The 25,684-nt window shown below is 34.0% G+C and overlaps 1 protein-coding gene across 2 annotated transcripts in view; it reads left to right on the forward strand.

Moving 5' to 3' along the window:
- LOC148621932 (nonsense-mediated mRNA decay factor SMG5-like) overlaps window positions 1-13,567 on the forward strand; it is an 80,523-nt gene extending 66,956 nt beyond the window's left edge. Inside the window, exons 21-26 of one of the 2 annotated variants that reach the window (XM_088576806.1) lie at window positions 3,306-3,365; window positions 3,770-3,926; window positions 5,798-5,888; window positions 9,116-9,196; window positions 11,116-11,270; window positions 12,571-13,567. In XM_088576806.1, the coding sequence (XP_088432932.1) occupies window positions 3,306-3,365; window positions 3,770-3,926; window positions 5,798-5,888; window positions 9,116-9,196; window positions 11,116-11,270; window positions 12,571-12,638 (612 nt within the window). In that variant the 3' untranslated portion in view covers window positions 12,639-13,567. Of the gene's footprint in view, window positions 1-3,305; window positions 3,366-3,769; window positions 3,927-5,797; window positions 5,889-9,115; window positions 9,197-11,115; window positions 11,277-12,570 lie in introns of both variants that reach the window. The other variant, XM_088576805.1, reaches the window with a different exon arrangement.
- The last annotated feature ends 12,117 nt before the right edge of the window (window positions 13,568-25,684 follow it).

Below are 25,684 nucleotides of genomic sequence, written 5' to 3' on the forward strand. Positions count from 1 at the left end.
TTATTTAACTTTCCACATGCTTACACTTAAGAATGGCTTTAATCGAATCAAAAGAATAATCCTAAAATTCTACCATGCAGATTGGTAAATAGTTGGGAAGTGATTTGTAAAATCGTCAATTTTCACCAAAAGTTTTTACTTAATTACTGTAAGTATATTTCTTTGATAATTCAGCAGTAAAAACCATTATTATAATTGGCTAATATATACTCCATCTTCACACATCAAAGGCAGTTATACATAAATATTATGTGCTTCATTTATAGCAACTGTTTGGTTTGATACTTGTCCAAGCACCCTCTTAATTCTATACAGAAAATTCCATTTGTCAGATTGTGTAACAATTAAATTATATTTTTTCTTTGAGGAGCTGATTTAAGAGGAAGCTTACTATGTATATATGCTGACATCTGATGATTTTTTTTTAGTTTCAAGGAAGTGTGGCTATGTGGTTGTTCATTTGTGTTGGTAGGAGGTCATTTGAAACCAATGTCCAAAAACATTTTTTGATTTTATTTAGTTTTCCATATTTAAGGGTTCATTTTTTTATTATTCGGTGTGCCTAGATATTGTAAGTTGTTGTTGGCATATTTAATTGTAATATGTGTGAAAAAAATTACTAAAAAGAAGTAATATGGAAAAAAAACTGTAACAATTTATTTCCTCCCCATGTTGTTGCAATCTAAAGCCAAATGTTAGATTTTGACAATTGTTGTACAACTTACTACACTGAACATATCATACTGAAGAAAAAAAACTATCATTTCTGACAAAAATTATAAACACAGCAGTGCAATGAAAATCAACAATTAAAACTTGGCACAGAACAATTAGTGCGTCAATTGTTTCAATATGTTAAAGATCTTGTAACAAAAGTTTTTGAGGTTTGTTACCATTGGCAATGCACTTAGCACATTTGAATTAGAAGTCAACATTGACAGGCAGCAGAGAGACTTTATAATGGGGGATTATTGTATAAATCCTTGATAAACATGTGTGCCTCTCAAAGAGTTTTTATGAAAAGATGGCTTTCTGTTTGTACAATTGTGATTGATTTCTGAAATTCAACAATTTGACAGCTTATAGCCCTCCCAAGAAGTTCTACATTTTTTCCACTCCCTTTTTGACTTCCTGACAGTGATAACTTCTACAATCTGGTTTTGTTATTTGAGTGGAAAAACTTTGAATTGCCAACTTAAAAGAGACATTGTTCCCATATGTTGATATTACTGAGTTTTTGCTTGGCCTGTCCTTATGTCCATTGTATCCTGTAACTTGACAGTTGCTTTACTTAGACTATGCTGGCTTCAATTATATTAGGCAAGCTAGTTTGAGATAGGACAATTTTCTATTTATTGTTTTACAATTATTTATCTTTTTTTGTTCTGTAGTTGTTATTAGCTTGCTAACTGATTCTAAAATGATGCTTGTGGTGATTATTTAGACATATGTTGTTTCAGAAATGTATAATGCATACCACTTATATGCTTTTAAGAAATAATGATGAAAATGTTTCTTTGAACTACAATTACTAAGTTGAAAGTCATAATTTGAAAAAATGGTTTAGGTGTTTTATACATTATATTTAAATTTAATATGGAAGTCGTGTTTTAGAGTTGAAAATATATATACTTTTACATGTATAAAAGGTAATTAATACTTATGAAATGTATTTCCTTCTTCTGAACTGTTCATGTTTCTACTAATTGCCATGCATGTAATTCTGATAGAAAGTGATAGTTTACTTGATAACAGTCAGCACCATTTCCCCACTAAGTACAGGATAATATCAGCAGTTTGCACTGTAGTATGATTTCCTCTCAATTATGGTGCTTCAGTTTTCAAAGAGCTTTACAAATTTTTCAATTAACTAACTAAATTGTAAGATACATCTATGTATTAGCTATTATATATACATACAATATCTTTTAAATGGAAGGTTTATTAAGAGGTAAATTTTATATTTTGTGAATCAAGGGTGGAAAGAATGGCTCCAGGATAATTATATACTTCTATAATATGGCCTCATTGAATTGGCGACTTGGCAGTGTACTGCATCATCTAAAATAATCCTACTGTCTATATCTGGTCTAAGATAATGTATAGTACTTACAGTAAACTGTGAAATCTGAAAGTGTTAAAAAAATGGAGTTACATGTTCTGAGTAATAGTTTGATTTTTAGTGATTTCAGAATGGTAACATTACAAAACACATTCTCGGGCCAAGCTTAGCAGTGATTCAGATAGACAGAAAGGCTAAAAATAAATAGACCACACCCATATACACCTAATATTTTGTTAATAAAGTAGCAAAAGTGATGATCTCTAATGTCAGGTGAATTCTATTCTTAAGTACTGCCAAATATGAGCTGAAGTAGAGTCTTATAAAAGGAAATGACTGTTACATTCCATGGTGTATCTAAAGTGTCAATCTCTGAATCTTGACCTGGGCTGAGGACATAGTTTTAATTACTGAGAAAAGAAGTCACTTTACATTAAGTATGGTGTAAGAGAGTTCAGTTTCAGCTTATAAGTTGTCTTTTGATCTTTGATTTGACACACTGAGGTTTTCATTTTTTTATGGAAATCTAAGTTCTTATTCAGTTAATTTTTTTCTTTGAATTTGCATTGAATTTCAGTGTGTTTTTCTTTGTATCACATTCTGTCTGTTTTCAAGATTTAGTCTCTAGATAGATACCATGGTTTCACCAGCTTCTCTTGTTTGTTTAGTTCTGTAATGATATAAAGCTATTGAATTAAAGATTGCATGATATGATTAAATTTTTGTTTTCCTTGCAATGAAGTTTAAAATTTGTATGCCCAATAAGTATTCATCACAACATTTTCTGTTGCCATTCAGTGCTAATATTGTTTTATGGTTAAGGTTATAAGGTGCTCTCTTGTTGTATCTGTTACCTGTGTATGGTTAGAGTCACTGTCTTATGGACCACACATCTCTGTTTCACTGCTATATACAACCATATAGTGTGATTATATTTATGAATTGATTACCAATAGTTTGAAAGAAACAGTAATAAACATGTTTTGTTGTTCTATGTCCATTCAGATATGTACAAAGGTCATTGTTGTCACTACAGACCATGTTTATCTCATTAATGTACAGTCATGCAAATGTCAAATCTAGCACTTGAAATTCTTAAATAGTTAGTACCAGACTTGTATTACATGGACATGGTGTAAATAGTTAGTACCAGACTTGTATTACATGAACATGGTGTAAACTACAGTAATGAGACTGAGTGTAGTAATTAGAATAGATCATTATAGAATATCTATCATTGTAGGCTGTTGAGGAAAGTAGAAGGAACCAACTAATGAAAGATATGGCTCAACTTAGACTACAGGTAACTGTCCTTTTTACCTTAAGATATGGCTTTGACTACATGTAATGATAAACTGTCCATCTAAGGTAGAGTTATACATCTCTTAAACATACATGTAATGTGCATTCAGTGGGTATCAAATGTGAATTTGAAATATACACATTTACACTTCATTAGGAAAATATATCACAAATGGAAATGTCCTTTATATTCACTTCCTGTCTTTCTGTCCATCTACATTTTCCATGAGCACCAAATCAAGTCTGTTGTAAATTTATCTGTTTCTTAATCATTCAGTGGACTTTTATGAATGTGGGTGATTACACTCTAGGAGTCTTAACTTAAGTGTTTTCAGTCTGCAGCCCATGTGGAGCCAGAGCAGTATCCCTTTTTGTGAACTTACTCATTTTATCTGTTTTTATCAGGCAGAAGTAACACAGTTAGAGGGGTCATTAGACACTATTGACCAGGGCCATTTTCCACCTTACCTGATACCTGATACAACATCACTCTGCGAGTCTCTCCCACTGGTTAAACAGCTGACTCAGACCAATAAAGGCATAGTCATAATACCCCTAGCAGGTAAGTCATGGTTGAAGGTAGTCATAGGCATTGTATCTCTAATTGTTCAGTCTTTATTGTAAGGTAGTCATAGGCATTATACCTCTAGCTTCTAAGTCTTGTTGTAAGGTAGTCATAGGCATTACACCTCTAGCAGGTAGGTTTTGTTGTATGGTTATCACAGGTATTACACCTCTAGCAGGTAAGTCCTTGATATAAGGTAGTCAAAGGCATTTTACCTCTAGCATGAAAGTTTTTGTCATAAGGTAGTCAAAGGCATTTTACCTCTAGCAGGAAAGTCTTTGTTGTAAGGTAGTCACAGGCTTTATACTTCTAGCTTGTAAGTCTTTGTTGTAAGGTAGTCATTGGCATTACACATCTAGCAGGTAAGTCTATGTTGTGAGGTAGTCATAGGCATTACACCTCCAGCAGGTAAGTCTATGTTGTAAGGTCGTCATAGGCATTACACCTCTAGCTGATACGTCTGTAGTAAGTAGTAGTCATTATTATTATACCATTGGTAGTCTATGTTGTTAGGTAGTCATACCTGGAAGACTAATAATCATTTTACCACTAGCTGGTTTGTACAGTCATTTTACCACTAGCTGGTAACTCTATGGTAGATAGTGGTCAGTACTCAAAGACACAGTCATTTACCTTTAGTTTATTGTAAGGTATTCGTTGCTGCAAGACTATAAAAAAAATAAAATTGTATAATTATATCATGCTGTCTTCATCATCATAGTTCATAGACACTTTATGTCCAGACAATAACTTGAGCATAAATGAAATTGTACCACATTGTGCCATACCACAAAAGGAAGCTTTGGATTGATTTTTGGGCTTGTGATTTGAACCATTAAGAAGTCCGGGCCAAACACAAGCATTTTCATTATGTCCAGACAATATTTTTTTTTTTATTTTGAAACGTACCTCTTTGAAAACATACCACAAAAGGAAGATCTGGATTAGTTTTGTGGGTTATGACTAAACCGTTAAAGAATTAGTTGCCAAAATTAGGCTGGAAAAAAGATTTCTCATAATTTCTGGACAATAGCTTTATCCATGAATCTCTTTGAAATTGTACCATAGGATGCCATACCACCAATGGAAGTCTTGGATTGATTTTAGGGGTTATTACTTGAAAATTGTTTATAAATTATAGGGCAAAAAGGGGCTTGAAACAAGAATTTTCATGACAATAACTTGATTATAAGTGAATGGATCTCTTTGAAATTATAGTACAAGGTGTCATACCACAGAAAGATTGCTGGATTTAATTGTGGGTGTTGTGACTTGAACTGATAAGGAATGAGGGACCGAAATTGGGTCAGACACAAGCATTTTCTTGATGTACAGATAATGACTTGAGTGAAAATGAATGGATCTCTTTCAATTGTACCAAAGGTGTCATACCCACAAAGGAAGGCTGGGATTGATTTTGGGGTTTGTGCTTATGGGGAATAGGGCCAAAAAGAAGCCACTGCAATTAAGGTCAAATTCTTATTCTGTGTCTAATATTTAATCACAATCAAAATTCAGAGCTGTATCAAGCTTGAATGGTGTGTCCATACTTGCCCCTACTGTTCATTGTGTAACCTCTGCAGTCATTTCAAGCTGCACCCTGTGAAGCATTTTAATATCTATACAGTATTGTAGGGTAAGGCTGTGAAAACAGGCATTTGATGAAAAACATTTTTGTGAAGCAGTTAGTCAGCACAGACTTTCTTGCATTCTTTTAATTAACAAGGGCATATTTAATGTATGCAGATGTATGTATCTTAATGAATAGTTTTACATGTCTAACAATACTTTAAAACAAGAATTTTGAAGGGAAAGTTGTTTCTTCCCAAAGAATGATTGCTTTAATGTGATCATTACTTTATTTTCAGTAATTGATACATTAGATTACATGAAGAAAGATTCAGTTGGTGCCAGAGAAGCTATTAGGTGGCTGGAAACAGAATTTAGGAAAGGGAACAGGTACTTAGATACTGATGCTTATTTACATTTTTACAAAGAATTTTGTCCTTATATGGTGGTGTTGTTTTCACTGGTCTTGGTATCTGTATACATTTGGTTTTCATGTGAAAGCTTGAATATGAGTTTATTTATGGATATTAATAAAAAATTCCCACTTCTTTTGGCTCTTTGTTAATCTTATTCTAACTGTATTTAGGTGTTTGATTTTGGGTTCTAATTTCAAGTTTGTATAAATTGGACTCATGCCAAGCTTTCTTGCACAAAACATTTTATTGTCTTTTTTACCTATAGTTTTAGGGTTAAATAGATGTGACAATGAAAGTTCCCCTGGTGGTTTCATTAAACTCTAACAGAACATGTATTTTCTCCATTTTGCAGTTGTTGTTGTAGTCAAAATGGATCATTTACATAAAAACTATTCATTTCTGTTTATATGTTGTATAATTTGCTTTATAACAGCTTTGTATAAGTATTAACATAGATTGTCTTTTTACTTTTATACAAATATTTTTATCAATGAAGTAATTATTTGTAGTGCCCCATGCAGGTCCGGGTGTCAAAAGAATAGGCCTGCAGCAGCGCTAAGCTTGTCGTAAAAGGCAACTAAATAGTGCTCAGAAACCTAGCTGGGGGCTAGGTGCTCTGCCCACAGAGCAACTAGGATGTGTGCCCCTTGTGGTAGAATGGGGTACCCCTGGCATGTTACATGCTGGGGTTGTCAGGATATAATACGGAAAACCTGACTGCAAACCATAGTGGTGCACCGTGTTGGGAAAGATGCACGTTAAAGAACCCTGCTGTTGTATTTGATAGGAGTAGGAACCTTTGCGCTCCGCCACAAGAGGCTAAATTGCCCGACCTTACCCATCCCTTCCTTTTTCTAGTGGCAATCTAAATTTGTCGACCCTATTATCCTTGTGTCCCATCCCTTATTTTTTTCATTTCATCATCATTCATGTTCATTTTATCATCCATTTCATGTTCATTGTTTGAATGTAGCTGAAATATTGCTGCTCGGATGTTAAACCCCAACAATCAATCAATCAATCAATCAATTATTTTTAGTTCACCTGGCTGTTTGGATTTTTTGATTGGTTAAAAAACATGGCCACCGTTACTGAAAATAGAACATAGGGGTCTGACAGCAGATTTTTTCATATATCTCCAAAACTGTTAGGTTTAGCGAAATTCTGACTGGAATAATAGTGTTCAGCATGATGAGATCTATCTGTGGTCAAATTTTCATTTTAATCTGTTAAGCCATGTTGGAGTTATTGCCCTTTTTCGACTTTTTTGTTGTTGCTATTTTGAATGTTATTTCTGTTAAAAATCTTCTCCTCTGACACCACTTGACCAATTGGAATCAAACTTGGTATGACTGTTCCTTGGGGTATCCTACATAGAACTGATGTGAAGATTTTTGATCCGTTGAAGAACATTGCCACCATCACTGAAAATAGAACATAGGGGTCAGACTGTGTGTTTTTCGCATATATCTCCAAAACCGTTTGGTTTAGCATAATTATTTCAATTGCTGAAATGACCCTTATTATAAGGCCTTTAAAGTTCTTCAGGGATCAAAGTTGTCAGATGACTCCTTGTAAGAGTTATTGCCCTTGAAAGATGAAAACTGCCATTTTTTTTTTTACAGTTTTCAGCCAATATCTTGAAAACTATAATAGATAGAAAGAAACTTTTCAATCGCTGAAATGGTCCTTATGATAGTCCTACTAAAGTCTTGTTGAGTCAAAATTGTTGGACAGCTCCTTGTTAAATTTATTGCTTTTGAAAGACAAACTTTAGCAAGGTGAGTGATTCAGGCTCCTTGGAGCCTCTAGTTGGACATTTTTTTTCTGTTTTTGATGGTATTACTTTCAAAAATCTTCTTTCTAAAAAACTACTATACAGAATTCAATGAAAGTTGGTATTTTTGTTTTGTAGGGTATCCTTAACAAAATGACCTTTTGGATTGATGATCGGTTAAAAAACATGGCAGCATTTACTAAAAATAGAACATAGGGGTTGTACAGTAGTTTTTTGCATATATCTCCAAAACCGTTAGGTTTGGCCAATATCTTTTAATTGCTGAAATAACGTTATTATAAGGCCTACAAAAGTCTTCAGGGATCAAAGTTGTCAGACAACTCCTTGTAAGGGTTATTGCCCTTGAGAGGTGAAAAATGACTTTTTTTTTTTACAGTTTTAAGCCTATATCTTGAAAACTATGATAAATAGAGTGAAACTTTCAATTGCTGAAATGGTTCTTATTATAAGGCCTACAAAAGTCCTCAGGGATCAAAGTTATCACACGACTCCATATAAGAGTTATTGCCCTTGAAAGGCAAAAAACTATGTTTTTTGCAGTTTCAGTCAGTAACTTGAAAATTATAATAGGAAGAATGAAACTTTTGTTTGATGAAATGATCCTCGTGATAAGTCCTACCAAAGTCTTCATGGAGTCAAAATTGTTAGGCCCAGTGCAGGTCCGGGTGTTAAAAGAATAGGCCTGCAGCAGCGCTAAGCTTGTCGTAAAAGGCGACTAAATAGTGCTTAGAACCATAGCCGGGGGCTAGGGCACTCTGCCCACAGAGCAACTGTGATGTGTGCCCCAGGTGGTGGAATGGAGTACCCCTGTTACATGCTGGGGTTGTCAGGCTATAATATTGAAAACCTGACCGCAAACCATAGTGGTGCACCGTGTTGGGAAAGATGCCAACATTCCTCGCACGTTAAAGAACCCTGCTGTGGTATTCTCTCGGAGTAGGAACCATAGGGCTCCGCCACAAGAGGCTAAATTGCCCGACTCTACCCACCTCTCCCTATTTCCAGTGGCAATCAAAATTTGTCGACCCCATCGTCCTTGTGTCCCATTCCTTTTTCATTTCATGTTCATATTATCATCAATTTCATGTTCATCATCTGAATATAGCTGAAATATTGCTGCTCAACGTTAAACCCCAGCAAACAAACAAAATTGTTAGACAATTTCTTGCTAGAGTTATTGCCCTTGAAAAGCAAAAATTTAACCAGGTGAGCGATTCAGGCTCCTGGGAGCCTCTTGTTTATAATTACACATCAATTTTTTTTTTTAGTTTCTGAAAATACTGTTCATCAAACTTTTTTCACAGTGAGAACATTTTTCATTTTGCTCTTTTTCATTTCGTTCTTTGACATTTATACAGTCCGTTGAAATAATATGGAATTAAGAACATGCTATTTCATTTTAGATACATTAGAGCTCAAAAGAGTACTGAGAAGCTACAGGAGAGTATACCAAAGAATCTGAAGAAGAAAAGTCAAGAGACATGGTATGAATCCAATGTGTTCCTTTAACTACATACTGGTAATTTATGTAGTTATAAAATGACCAGTAGTCACTCAGACTTTACTGTTGTCCTCTTTGCAGGCTTTACAAAAGTAAAATGATATAATTTCAACAAACATCTTTATATGTTGAATCTGATTAGACATGCATATTTGTAAACAGCTTATTTTATAAAAAACCATTTATAAAAACTAATGTACTATAGATTGGTTTTTTTTTTCAATTTTAATTATTTTTTTATTGTGTTCCTTATTTAATTCAGGTAAACAAATGATTCCTCATATAAATCCCTGCCTGCATATTTCAATCAGATTTCAAATATCTCTTAATGAGTTATAGGGGCCACACCCAAAAATACGCCCGTCTAACTGTATACCGTTGTCTGTCTGTTGTCAACACTTGGGACAATAACTCAAAAACACTTTCATCAACTTTTATGAAACTTTGGTGAATTGTTGATTTCTATTGATGTAAGCTCCCTTTCGATTTTTATAAATTTCAGATTTATCGTTTCTGTATTATGAATTTTTTTTTACTTAAAAAAAGGGGGATTTTCAAGTTTTCAGACAATAACTCGAAAACACTTTCACCCACTTTTATGAAACCTTAGTGAATTGTCTATATCAATTGACATGAGCTCCTTTCGATTTTATAAATTTCAGATTTTTCATTTCCATGTAATCAATTTTTATACTTAAAAATGGGGGTTTTTTCAAGTTTTTGCACAATAAATCTATTGATGGAAGTTTCCTTTCAGTTTTTATAAAATTCAGATATATCGTTTCCGTGTTACAAAGTTTTTTTACTTTAAGGGGGATTTTCAAGTTTTTGCACAATTACTCAAAAACATTTTCACTAACTTTCATGAAACTTTGATGAATTGTTCATATCTATTGAAGTAAGCTCCCTTCCAATTTGTATAAATGTCAAATTTTACCTTTCTGTGTTTGAAGTTTTACTCTTTAAAAAAGGAATTTTTATTCATTGAAAAATCATTGAAAATGGACCATATGTTATGATGATCGAATAATAAATATAAAAGGTACTTGGTAACCTTGTCAGAAAAGTGTGTTTTAAACAAGATAGAAATGTATGGGTGAAAAATCAAGACAACAAACATTTTTTAATTACTTTTTTTTTTTTTTCTTTTTTTTTTTGGGGGGGGGGGGGGGGGGGGGGGGGGGTATTTGACAGAGCTCACAGTATTTCTAGTTGATCATATAAATTCATTAAAAGCATAAGGACAAGTTAAAAGGGCAATTGGCGTATCATGCACTTACAGCGCAGCTCTTTGTTTTATTTTTGGTCCAATATCGATTTTTTTAATTGGATTCCTCATAAAAATCCCTGCCTGCAGTGTTTAAATCAGATTTCAGATATCAATTACAGATTTCGAGTTATAAGGGGTCAAAGGGATCACACCCAAAAAAAAATCAACTTTTTTATTCTTGGTCCAATTAAAACAAAAATTCATTGGATTTTTCATAAAAATTCCTTTTCTGCCTGTGTTTTCAATCAGATTTCAGATATCTGTTACTGTTTTCGAATTATAAGAGGTCAAAATGGACACAACTGAAAAAATCACCTTTTTTTTTGTTGACTTATTTTGAAAATTTGTAACTGAATTTAAAATTTTGTGCAATAGAGTGTCAAAACCATTTGTTGTATCCATAATGAATTGGAAGTCCTTATGCTTTAATGTGTCAAAAACTAATATTGTGTCCACACTTGCCCTGACTGTTCAGGGATCGGCAAAAGTTTTTATTTATATTTGTATATTACAATGTGTAGTTTATTAATTTTAGGGTTTAAAAAATGAAATAATCAAAACTTCAATGAAAGGATGTAAGATTTAGTACTTCTTACATCAAGCACTTTTTTATATATTGTTTTATTCTACAGGTGCCTGTATGAAATTTTTAGTTGTGCCAGGTATTTGGCAGGTCAAGGTGATATAGGCAGTGGTAACATGGTAGCAGTTATGACGAAACAAGACATGAAGACATCCAATCTTCCTGAAGTTGTTAAACAGTTGGTTTACAAATGTTCTAAAGAAGGTACATGTAGGTCATTTGTCATAATAGAAGTGGGTAGCACACTTTAAAACCTTCTGTAACCAACCATTTCCATTGGAATTGTCTGTATCAAGTCATGATCGTTGTACTTGTTTCCAACTTTCCAAGTTTTGCATTTTGTTAACTTTTACCCAGATTTTAGCATCTTTTGGCTATTGCTTAGATTTTACCAATCAGTTAATTTTGTTATTACACTTTTATTTAGACAATATATATGAAATAAAATACAAATGTTTTAAGGGAAGTAGGTCTTCAGACATTATTCTAATTAAGATACTTTTTTATACCTACTGCTCTTCTGTATAAAGTTGTTATCCTTTCTATAACTTGAAAACCACATCAGCTCGAATTTATAAATTTTATTATTCTTGAGTTGTTACACACCAACTTATTGATGAAGAGTTTTACTATACATCATTATCTTGTATAGTCATCATAGTAACATTTCTTCTCAGAATTTAATGGACAGAATAGTTCCTTATGTGATATGAAGCTTTGATAAAGTGAGATTTTTGTTTTCTCCAAATAAATCAGTTCTTCTGAATCCTAATGTTGTGCATGACCAGCTGTATGAGATAGAAAATATTTGGACCATTGATTGTCCTGATACCTACAACTATTGGTGTATTTGGACCATTGATTGTCCTGATACCTACAACTATTGGTGTATTTGGAGAAAAATCTGCATCCAAATATAGATTTAAGTATTTATATAATCACTGAATCTATATAGGATGGTTTGTACATATAATAGTATTACTTTGAAGCAAACAACATTATTTTGTGTGAGTTTGCAGAGACATCTATCTTTGTACAGGTGACTCATTATCAATATTATTATCAGTATTCAGCTTCAAGCAGAAGCAAACAAACTGCTACCACAGTCAATGTGATAATGTTGTTGGTCATCATTAGAAAGTAACATGTTAACAGTGTAGAAAAGTGATAATTAAACAAGATTATTTGACATTTATTATACTCTATAACAGTCATATAACAGCTGCTTATTTTCATATTTTGACTTACTTGTCCTGTTTTTGTATAGTTGTATTAAAAGGTAAAGGTTCTAGTCAAAAAGTGCTTATTCAGAAATGTTATAGAAATGTTTGTTCTGAAGGTATCACTAAGACCTAGGTTAACAGATGTTGTTAATAATAAATGACTGTCACTGAAAAACATGCAATAAATAAATTAGATTGACTCATATTCACATTTAGATTTGTAAAAAAATGAAATTTTACAGTAATTCTCATTTTATTTCCTGTTTTAATTTATTTTTCAGGTATTGGTATTGAAAACATTTCTACTTTTGCAAATAAATGGAAAGAAATTTTGAAAAACAAAGGCTGATCGAACATCATGTAATAACAATGATACAGTCTATTACCAGGCCAGCAAAAACAAAAAGCAGGTCCACCATCAAATAGGAACTGACCATAAAGAACTGGATGAACCATACTAGTCAAATAAGTAGAAATGTTGGAACTCCTACTGGCAGATTTATTAAGACATTCAAAGAACCAACTAGAAATCGAGATTGACACTGAAGTATTTAATCATGCAGGTTCAATGAAAGCATTATATGGTTTTCAATTCATGCTGCTATGATATTTTTTCTTCTGTTTGAAGTACTTAGTCTTACAGTTGATACAATGTTCAATACTTTCAAACTTTTTTCAGACAACAGCAGGGTTTGATCCAGGAATTTTGGGTTGGGGTAGAATTGGAAGGCAAAGTGAATATAGGCAAGAACATTTTTTGGTAGAATTGTGAATTTTATTTTTTCCTAATTTTAGGGACTTAATCATAAGAATGCTTTGATATCAAGATGTCTTCAAGTTTTATTCAACATAAATGTAAAATAATCCTGTAATAAAAGCATAAGAGATTTAAAAAATTAAATGCTTTATTGTTGTTTAAGGCACATGGGGTTACTTGTACACTGATTTTCCAATGTCTAAAATATTATAAACTAAATATACTGTTTTTAACTCCATTATCAAGTTATATTTTCAAGAGGACAAAAATTCAAATTTTGCAACAAACATGGTCAATGTATCAAATTTGTGATTAAAACAACTTTTTACAGAAATACTAGAAGTACTTGGGTATTAGTGAGGGAGATGTGTGCTTAAAATCTTTTCAATTATCCTGTATGTAGTAAATTTCAAACATTATATTTCAAATTTGCAGAATTTTTTATATGTAAATTATCAGGAAGCATCACTTGTATTTCCATTATAGAAATGAAAAAAAATAAATTAGTTTTTAATTCTTAATACTGGTATAGTTGAGTGGCCTTCCAAAACATCAATTTTTGCTGGCAGTATTAGCTTTTCTAAAGTGTAAAGTAACCATTACAAAGTTACAGTAGAAATACACCTATCATCAAAATCATTGTGGCCTTGCAAAGCTTACAACTTCCCAATGCTTGCAACATACCATGTTTCTAATCCTTTTGACATAATCGGTACAATTCACACACACACACAAACACATTGCTTGCAAAATTAATGGCCATGACAAGTGCATGCAAACAGCTTACATGGTGTTACCATCAAAACTCACCTTGAAAGAAAAAAAAATAAGATATGATGTGCTATATGTTTGTGAAGTCTAATAATATCATATGATGAGTATTGTATAATGTAATGGTACATAGTTTAAACACTCATAATTCATTCCCAAAATTACTAAATGTCAATGCAAAATATTTTGAAATATCAAAGATATAACCAAAGCAGGATGTACCAACCTGATCCAAAGTGAAAGCCCACACAATACACTCTAAAATAAGAAAAAATCAGGATGTGTATTGAACCAAATTTCTTAAATAAAGTCTTGTACACCAGCAGAATCTGTTAAGATATAAGATCCAGGAAAATTGTTCACTTTTAAAGGAATTTTGATATCTAAAAAGTGACTACAGATATTAATGGTGTTAAAAGAGCAAGGATCACCAGTGTTGCATCTAAACCCTGTTCAAACGTTTGAGTCTAAGTTGTTATGTTCATGTATTAAGTATCTGTTATGGTCTTAGAAGCATTCCTGAAAACCTGAATGTCTTTATTTTGTGTTTAAATGTAGAAATTAAAGTTGTCTTCAACAGAATTCACAAAATAACATATGTAATTATAACAAGTAAACTTTCTCGTTTGTTTATAAAATGCATCCTTCGTCATGTCATTTGAAAAATGAAATAGATGGATTAGCACATTTTAACATGGAAAGTGCATTGCTTTTAGCAAACAAAGAATGTTCTAGTCTCGTTTTGTCGTTAACATGCAATTTTCAGTTCATTTTCTCGGTAAATACATCACTTGCTTCATTACAGTCTGTAAACTTCCAATTCAAATAAAATTCTAATAGCACAATTACAGTCCATGTTTTCTATGTAAATTATAGACAAATACAATTTCAGAACTGCAATTATTTTTTCTCTATTTGGTTCAGTCTTATTGATACAGGGCATTTTAAGGAAGCGTTCTGTATATCGTTTTGGTTGATGATCAGATTTCTGTCATTTTAAGGTCAACAAATTTCCGATGGTAGTAATGAGATATGTACATCTTGACATGGCTGATCGATTAGAATTACCTTTTGTTTGGTACTTGTATATACATGTAAAATATTGCATGTACATGTATCGCTGAAGTTGTCGTACCATAGAAATGCATGTTACTGTTAGTGTTCAATAGTTATGATGGCCACATGAAGGGAAACTAGCCATTTCATTGATATACTCATGGTATTCTTAATATTCCTTGCTTTATGATTGTATAAAATACACATACAACAAGATTGCTACGCATTGCTATTTGTCCCCGTCGCAAAAAAAAATGAAGTGCGGAAGTCCTATTATTCCTGTAAAATTTGTTAAATCAAACGGCAGCACAATACAGCCAATTACATATGGTGACTACCGGTAATAATCTACAAATTTTGAACAAAATCTATTCAGCGGTTTCTAAGGAGTGGAATCCACAAAGTGTTCCTATAGGGCAGTATGAACACGTTTAACAAAGTCCCATAATTCCCGTAAAAAGGTTTCGAATCGAAATATGATCAATCGCTAATAATCTTTAAAAAAAAATTGAACAAAATCCGTTGAGCGGGTTTCCAAGGAGTTGCTATCACAAATTTAAGTGTTTCTATTGTGTGGCACGTATAAATTGAACAGAGTCCCATACTGCTATAAAACTCGCAGCGCAATATGATTAACAATTAATATTACAATACTTGAACAAAACCCATTCAGCGGTTTTCGAGGAGTTGCGTCCACTAAGTCAAGTGTGGCGGACAGACGCACGGTCGGACACTACTATTTTTATGTTCCTTCCGTATTACGGTGGGGTAGAAATAGTAACCAGGAAACTTGTACTGCAGTGTGATGTTTGGGTTAGTTGTTATCACCACTGTGATGCAGTCATTTCATGGACCTGTTAAATAGTTAACTGTGGAACCAGTCAGTAAAGTTGATTTCCGTAATCTGGAATATTTTAAACAGAATTGTCTGCTAAATAGCAGAGATTCAAGATTCAGCTGTACTGGTTGTGTTAACGTTACTAGTTGATGTAGACACCGAGTTACGATAATCGTACAAGACTGTCTTTAGCTTAGATATACCTTCCCTTAATTAACTATTCTGTGCCCCAGTGACTTTTCTATTAATTTTTTAAAGCATTTAAAATTCTGTTACAGATGTTTCACACCTAATGATCGGAGCACTTTCGAACTTAAACGTGTCGCCATAATTGATGGCTTCTATTATATTGTACAAAATGAGTTCTATAAAGCGCTCCATCGACCCGGAAAGCCACTCATTGACATTAGCTTGAATGGATTAGCAGACAAGACTATGATTCTTTTAGCTTGACTGGTTTCTGTATTAGGGATAATTCTAAAACATGTCATCGCCGGTTGTTGTCATTATAAAGGCTCCTATTGATGTTAGTTACTGGCCGATTAAAACTTCTAGCCATAAGCCAGATAGTCTAAGGAAGTAGTCTGATTGGATCGGTTCTTTTATCCTATCGAGCTGACTTAACTGAAACCCATAAATATTATGACAACCAAGTCGCTATGTGGGCGTGGCATCTATACATCATCTTTCTTTCTGGCTGTTTTAATTCGCTGGCAAGACAAAAGGAATTCAAGCTGGGTTGGTAAAACAGTTTCCATTAAACCTACCTTCGTGATTTCAAGAGACTATACGGTGAATGACGAATTTGATAGTTTTAATGAGCCCACAGATTCTTTTGTGCTCGGAACACGGATATGAATTTAAATTATTCTGATTTTGAATCGATAATTATATATTTTCGAACGGTTGCCATTGTCCAAGTACTTTAGTGGTGTCTCTATGGGAACCGGGAGGAAACATTGTTACAAAATAATATTAAGTATTGTGTAAGCTGAACTCTGTGGGAAAAAAATCATTTATATGTACATGATTAAATGCCGATGTCTGTCTGTTAGTTAACATTACTACCTTTACCCATCCCCACTTAAACTTACATTTTTTACCACGAGGTCCATTTTCCAATATGCAAAAATTATTTCATACTAAACATTAGCTCAATTTAGGGGGTATATCAGAAATGACGTGAAGGTCTTGTTGAGAGTAAACAAATTTATCTGTTTATTTGAATGTCATTTTTTTCTTTCAGAGTCAATCAAGATTTTGTTATGGTCATGCCCCTGGTTGGTACAGTCATCTATCTCTGTTTCTTTGTAGTATAGTGGTCATCTACTATTGTTTTTGTGTAGTGGTGGTCAACATCTGCCTTTTTACCTTAGTGTGGTGATCATCTATTTTTGGTGCTGTTCTAGTTGTCATGTGCATTTTTCGTCTTGTACAAGACAGTATTTTGTTATCAACCATAAATTCTGTGTAAGGTGGTCATCTCTGTCGTAGTGATGCTCAACTTCCCTTATTTCTATGTAGTGGTGGTCAGCAGCCATTGCTTCTGTGTTAGGTGGTCATCTCGCGGTCTTGGTGGTGGCCAACTGCCTTCGTTCCTTTATATTGATGGTCATCTGCTATTGCTTAAATTCTGTGTGGTGGTGATTCTCGGCATTTAAATTATTTCTGTGTATAACGGTGGTTGTAATTCTTTGTTTCCATTTAGTGGTGGTCACTCGCCTTTGTTTCTGTATAGTTCTAGTTATCTGCCTTTAGGTATACGTGGTGATGATAATCTTCTTCGTTCTTGTGCAGTTAAGGTCTCCGCCTTTATTTAGTGTGGAGGCCATCTTTCCTTCCGTTCGAATTCTTATCTGTATTTGTTTCCATGTTGCTATCATCTTCCCGCGTTTATGTGGTGATGGTCATCTGCCATTGTTTCATATACTGGTTTTTTGTTTCTTCGATATGGCGATCATCTACATGTGTTTCTTTACAGTGGCGATCCTTTGTAGTTGTTGTTATTTGCGTTGTTTTATATATAGTGGTGCTGTTACGCCTTGTTTTGTGGTGATGGTCATGTGCATTTGTTTTATGCAGTGGTCGTAACCTGACGTTATTTTGATGAAGTGGTGGTCAGCAGCCAATTTTTCCACCTATTGGTGGTCATCGGCCAATGTTTACACCAATTGTGGTGGCCATCTACACCTCTTTGGTTACATGTAGTAATGCCTCCGTTATTATGTAGTGACCAATTGCTATTGAGGTGGTGGTTGGTGTAACGGTGGTCAACTTTCATATTATCGTATTAGGCTACCTTATAAGCGCCACAGGAGTACTGAAATTTAACTATCTTACTTATACTGTGCTACTTAGAATTCAACTTATTATAACTCTGTGGGGTTATTTTCCGCCTAATTTTGAAAACTGTCCCTCTGTCTGATGACACCATTAATATATTTCCTATGTAGTTATGACACTTTAAACTTGACTTTTTTCACATGAACAAATTGATCTTGCTTACTTCTTTCATATCATGTGGTTTTGATCCTCTGTGAAAAGCGATTTTTTTTGTCATAGGAGGAACGGAAATTGCCGCAAAAGAAGAGAATCCTATTATATGCAGACATGAAAATCAAATTATAAGCTTGCATTTGTCGCTAATTCAAAATTCAGTGTTAAGCAGACATCGGAGGAAAATCGATGAGGCTATACCTAAGAATGAAGTACAACTCATAGTTCAAATTTGTAGTTAAAGTGTGTTTCTTCTATTGCTAAAATCGATTTTAGCAGATGTAATATATTTCTAGCACTTAAGGGCTTTCTAGCATGAACGATTTACAGCAATATTGAATTAGATGTTGATGGCGGGTTATCCAATCCTCTTATGACCATTTTCACCTCCAGCATTGGAGAGGGAAAGTGGATTGTTATGTTGACTTTTGAATCATCAATGGCTCTCGACATGATAATTACCGGAAGACTAAATACTTCAGTTGAAAATCGGGCGTCGTTCGAATTGAATAAACCAAGGAAAATCAAAAGATTTTCTTATACCTCCAAGACAACAACATGTCTTTGTTTCCTTTTGATTCCTTTGAGAATGAAAATGAAGACTAGTTTGAATGGAATAGAGATTAATCAAAATGATTTACAACCTTTCTTAGGGTATTCCGTGCGAACGACGTGCCTGGAGTTACATCGCTGAAGAATCTTTTGCACTTTGCAAAGCACGTGATACATAATCGACTGACATGTGTTAAAGCAAGACGAACATCGTGTGATGATCTTCTAAACCTGTAACTCTGATTGTCCTGATTTTCTATGTATATAAATTTAGGGTTTTAGTCTGTCAATCAGCCACCTCTAAACGGACTAAAACATTTCTTATTGGCGAATCAAATTATCGGGAAACTCTTATATAGAAAACAAGTGATGCAGAGCACAGGTGTTAGTATAAAGTGCCCCAGGTAACAATAAGTTTGCTTTTTGGGTCTTTATTAGGTTATTTGATCCGACTTAATGGGACGTCGTGGGTACTTAAATACAACTTATTAATTGCAAAGATGAATTCCCGCAGCTCCTAAAAAAGACAACAGAGCCAGTGCGGTTCTCCGAGCGTGACCAACCGCTTCAAGACGGATTTAAATTACTTTAATAAATCTTGAAATTTGATGAACACTGTCGCGTCTATCTGAACTAGCATATCTGTTTGACAGTATTGCAATGTAAGTGTATGTCCTGTCTTTGGCTGACACATTAACATTATGCTTTTCGTATTTTCAGGTTTGGTTGCAGAAATGAGCACGTTATGAGGTTCCATAAAAATTATGTATATTTATCACAGTATAAATAATTGTATAATTACATCCATTTACATTGCAGGCAGTAATTGGTAATGATAGTGTCCATAACATCGCATTCTTTTGCAAACAGTAATATCTTTACATTTTACAGGACTGGATGAAAAAACTTTCAAATGTGGATGAATGGTCTTTGAACCTTTGAGTCTGTGGCTTACATTCCAACAAACCGATCCTTACCCGCCTACATTTCATACAAAATATATTACTTACTTACTTAGATAATATTAGCATTTTGTTATTAGTAAAGTTACATTTACATGGGATGTAGGTAATATGATCGTCTTAGTATTGTTTTCTGTGAAATGACAAAGTTTTTGTTATACTTTGTGAAGATAATTGGTTTTGTATGCTATCTGATAGCAAGATGAATTGGTGTCGATGGCTAGCGATTGATTAAACATAGAGATTCAACTGTATTATATCAGATAGTGTCCTTAATTGACAATGAAATGAGAGATTTGCATTACTTCTCATAAAATTCCCTGCAATAAATTAATTTTCCATTTCTTTAGCGGAACCGGTAGTAGACGACCCCAATGGAATTGAACTTGGCTTGTGTGATCGATTTTTTGTATATTAACTTGGCTGATTTCTCTGTAATCGAGTTTTCTTATGGCTAACTGAGGAGAAAAGATTATGGCATGGTATCACACAGGTATACATTTTTGTAATTAGTTAATAGGTTTGAACCAGTTAATTCAATACATCTACTACGTACATACTTTTTAGCTAACCGGACAAAAGGTCATTGTGAGCTACTGTCACCCGTGACTAAACGTCCGTCGTAATAACTATACCTCTTTCTTCTCGGATTGTAATAGAATTTGGCCTCAAGCATCTGTACATCTGATTGTCGCTTTGGTGTTTTCGGCATTGTTTTGTACCCAGAGTTCGGTATTTAGTCTTCTTAAAGTTGTACCGACTTCTAAGTATGTGGATTGAGTGTTTAAAAAATGCCGCCGAAGCTATTTTAAAGACATGAGGTATAGTTACAAATTCCACAAGAGATTCAGAAATACTGACACCACTTCCCATATTCCGCTTGATATGCTTTACGAAAGTTGTAAGATAACTGCTGTAGGAGTGATTGCCCTTTATACAAATAAAATTTGACGACTTTTGATCTTTAAAAAATATATATTCTATATTTATATCTGAAAAAAAAAACGGAATACAATGGAAGAAACTTTTAATTAGTTGCATTGTCCTTATGCCGCTGAATGACCTAAATTGACGATGATTTCTTCTTTTTTCTTGCTCCTACATTGAAAACCATAACTTTAATCAATAAAATGATCCTTGGTACAAAACTTGAAAAATTTATAATGGAGTTGTTCCTCTAAAAGCCAATATCATCGCCTTTGACTTTCGGCTCAAAAACATTTCCAAGTGAGTGATTCAGACTCTGTACAATCTTTAGTTATTTCTTACTGAATAAATCCTTGGCATTGTTAAAGCATTTCTTCGTGGTTCTAGTAAATACTAATTTATTTAATGTATCTTTAGATATATAAGTTGATTATGTAACACTTCCGCTACATAAATTGATATTACAGTGTCCATCAACAGAAAACTTACTAACTGCTATCCGCTGAAGGTCTATCAATCGAAGGAAAGCGTCACCCAGAGGCGGGTTATTACGATAGTGTGCATTTTCTTTTTCTTCCATATCTTGATTTTTCCCTTTTTCCTTGATTATATCAAAAATGAGTCAGGACAGACATAAATGAAGAATCAACGAAGCCAGAAAATATCTTTTATAAGTCGACAATGACGATTTTTATCACGGTGATGGATAAGTTAGTAGTGTAATTCCGACAACATTTAATCGTCATCCCTATAATCAACGTCTTACAGACTTGAATCATTTACAATTACTTTTGATTAGTTTCTGGGTTGGGGTATAATTTCACTGCGAATTTAAGTTTTTTTTTGTCTGCTTTCTTCGTGGAAAGCATTATTAAGAAAAATTAACTATGGGTTTTGTTTTGCTATTTTCAATGGTTATATTTGAAGCCCTCCGTCACGTTTAAGGCACAATTGTTCTAATATGCAATATGTATATGATACATGATCTCCTCGAGCTCTGTCTTTAAGTTTCTATTTGTGTTTAGACCATAGGGAGACCCTCTAGTCCATTTTATGACTATCTACTAGATTAATCTTTATTTCGATATATGGGCGCTGTTGTAGAATTTCTCGCTATGCAGGCTTAATGGAATAGGAAAGATAAGCTGGTGCTTTGTATTCCCTCTGGCGAAATGTGCCTGTCATTTCTTGATCAGGGTGAAGCCATGCGTTGATTCGTCGCTATTGGTTATTCTGTCTGCATTATCGTCGTAGCTCTACTGATCACAAATTCGTTTACAAGCCAATTGCCCTGAGCTTTACTGATAACACAAATTATCACACCATGAAGTGTTCATTAGTGATGAGACAAATTATATTATCGATCTTTTGTCATGCTTGGCTAGACCAGTCGTTGTGCGATATCCTTGCATAATACCCATGAATATTCCAACGTTGACTGAATCACAGTGGAACTTAGTATTCACATTCTCCATCATTAACACATTTCTTAGGACGCATTTGAAGGAATCTTGTTACAATCAGAACTTAATGACCTATAACTTAGCATAAGTGAGTCAAGTAAAATTTTAGTACACGAATTAAAATGAAATAACAATATCCAAGGAAAATGCTGCTTATATTTTAACAACTTCTTTAGATTTGATCATGAGCATTTTCGTTTTTGTTTTTTTGTTTGTATTTTGTTTGTTTGTTTGTTTTGGTCCGACCAGCTAAGGATTGTAAGGAAAAAGATGATTATCAAAAACCATCTAGCACTAAGCCAGAACATCGCGATCTCTGAAAGTAAAACTAATTTGATTACGTGGGTGTAATTGTCAGCTGTTTTCTTGTAAAGAAAAAAAAATTGGGAAATTACTTATCAAAATATTTTCTTTGATAATTTTGATAATTTTGATAATGCTTTAAATGCAGCTCAGAAACATTGCTAAATACTTCTGTTTAATATCACATTTAACACAAATGCATGTCAAAGGTTGTGAAACTGTTTTGCAACTTCAAATGACAAAAGAAAAACACACACACACAAATTAAACTCTGAAATTCATATATCCACAAGCTAGCATTAAGTCGTTAACATCTTGCAGTCCAAATAAACAAACACAGTTATGAAAATAAAAGGTTCTTTTTCAAAATTTGGTAATTCGAATTCAATTTAGGGCTACTGAATATTCACATACTTCCTAACAAAAATCTGTTCTGGTAAAGCTAGAGATTTACCTAGTATTCGGTGCGTTTCTAGAAATTCATGAAAAGCTGTTCGTGCTATAATTTGCCCATTTTTGCCAATACTTTTACAAAACACATAAAGATTGATTGATTGATTGTTGGGGTTTAACGTCCGAGCAGCAATATTTCAGCTATATTCAGACGATGAACATGAAACGGATGATAAAATGAACATGAAATGATGATGAAATGAAAAACGGGGTGGGACGCAAAGACAGTAGGGTCGACAAATTTTGATTGCCACTAGCAAAAGGGAGGGATGGGTAAGGTCGGGCAATTTAGCCTCCTGTGGCGGAGCGCAAAGGTTCCTACTCCTATCGAATACCACAGCAGGGTTCTTTAACGTGCGAGGAACGTGGCATCTTTCCCAACACGGTGCACCACTTTGGTTTGCGGTCAGGTTTTCCGATTATAGCCTGACAACCCCAGCATAACATGCCAGGGGTACCCCATTCCACCACCTGGGGCACACATCCCAGTTGCTCTGCGGGCAGAGCGCCTAGCCCCCGGCTAGGTTTCTGAGCACTATTTAGTCGCCTTTTACGACAAGCTTAGCGCTGCTGCAGGCCTATTCTTTTGATACCCGGACCTCCACGGGGCCAAAACACATAAAGAGTTCCAACCCGGCCACTAGAATACATTACACTTTAAATGTAATAACGTTTTCTATGCTTAAAAAATGATACTCCCTTTTCAGAATTTCAGTTGCTAGGTCAGACTTTTTACATGTTCCGTATTGACATCATTTTTCACGTTCAAGTTCGAACATCCACTACAGTTATCATTGTTGTCATCTAGATAGGAAAGTAAGGACTGATTACTCTGGATAGAGAGGGACGGACCACCAGCACCAGATGCTCTGAAACATTAATGGCTCAAAATCATTCTGTCGGAAGCGACTTATACAGTCAGGAAGTGATTGTTTGAACTTTTAACAGACGCACAGCAAAATCCCGCATATTCCCGTTGGTCAAGACATCACTAATAAAACTACATTTATAACAATGAAGTGATAATAACAGTACAATTCTTTTTCCTAGTTCCGTCCCTCATAGGCAATTAAATGAAAATTAAGTCCAAAAATGGATGCAAAGGGACGGGCTTTAGTCGTTTTTCATATTTACGGAATGCAAGCCATTTTAACAAGTTTTTCAAGGGGACGTAACCCACCAACACTCGACAACCTGGTTGGCGGTCTCATTTGGGAAAGGAAGAACAGTAAACATTTTTCTTTGAAACTTAAAACTATTGACATTTTGGTAAGTAGCTAAATGGTTTGAAATTCAATATTCAAAAGCAACCAAATACTTACCGCAGCTACAATAAGTCAAATATTTGAATTTAAAGTCTCCTGCTATCCATTGCTCCGATTGGACAGTAAATCAGTTTGTCGGGTTGGAAGGTTACTTCCTCTTGCTCAAAATTAAAAACAAGTACCATCTTTGAAAAAAGGCAGCAGTAATTTTTTTCTTTTTAAGTTTCTACTTTTTTTTTCAAGAAAATTACACATGGCACGCAATTTCAAATTTTCGATTGTTTTTTGTTCGAACGCTACTAAGTTAGCAGTATTTGGCCAATCGGGAAACATAAATGCGATCAGGTGATTTGCGTTTCCATAGAAGAGCGTCCTTAAGGTCAAAGGTTAAAAAGCGAAACTATACCGAGTGCGCCGGAAAAAAACGAATTTTAAGTCAAAGTTGGGAATATGAACCCAACTTCCGCGATATTATAATAACAAGACGTCACAACAAAACGTTTGAAACGTTGAACGAAATGAAAATACTATTTGTTTTTTTTTTTTGCGGAGATGGGGTGGGCTAGGATGAATTTTAAACTCAAATTTTAAATATAATTTTCAAGAAATCAAGAAATAAGAAGCCAGGTGAGGCCATCAGAAAAAAAGGGGGTCTTTTATTCTCCTAAAATTGCATAAAATTGTTGTGTTGTTATTTAGGAAAAAAAAAACGTCGAAGAAAAAGGCAGGACCTGTATTATCTCAAAATAAAGAAATAGAAAAGGCAGGATGGCAGAAAAGGTCGGGAATACTTCGAAATAGTGGTGATGTTAATTGCGATCGTTAACATATCGACTAGCAAACCAAAAAAAAAAAAAAAAAAAGAAAAAGAAAAAGCGAGGTTGCTTGCTCCTTTTTTTTCTTTTGAATCACAGGAACTCACATTGAATATATTGACATATACATTGCCTGAATCTATCCTGTTAAGTAATATGTTTGAAGCCGTGACAGAGTAAAATATCTTTTTATATTTTTAAGTAAAACAATGTGGTCGGAAGGTCAGGTCTTCGACGTTGTATAGAAAATGTTAAAGGATACATGATCTTTTTTGTGACGCCTTCGTCATGCCAGTGTAAAACCTACATTCTTGTCTATTTCATTATGATAAACACGCACGTAATAATAAAACCAGGGTCATTGAGACTTTCTCACGTGGACAACTTCCCGCGCTATTAGGGCGGGAAATTTTAGTATGCTACAGCATTTGTTTATGTTTTTGACTAGCGGTGAACATTCGAATTTATTAAACAAGAAAATTAATTATTCTATAAGTTCCGAATTTCTACACACAAGCAAGTCATTGAAGCCGTTTTTTCCATAATTAAAATATAGAGAAGATTCCAATTCGTGCATATTTCAAAGAAAATTAAAAGATGGTATGTAGTGTTTATAACTGACACACACACATATATATATATATATCTTGGGTAATAACAATAATAACAATACTTTTATTTTACATCTTTTTTCTCGGGTTTATTTGTATCTTTCTCCTTGGAAAAAAAAAACAACA

The sequence above is a fragment of the Perna viridis genome, chromosome 3 (genome assembly GCF_037379345.1).
Source record: "Perna viridis isolate PV_CMFRI_1.1 ecotype Kerala chromosome 3, ASM3737934v1, whole genome shotgun sequence".
NCBI classification, from domain to species: domain Eukaryota; kingdom Metazoa; phylum Mollusca; class Bivalvia; order Mytilida; family Mytilidae; genus Perna; species Perna viridis.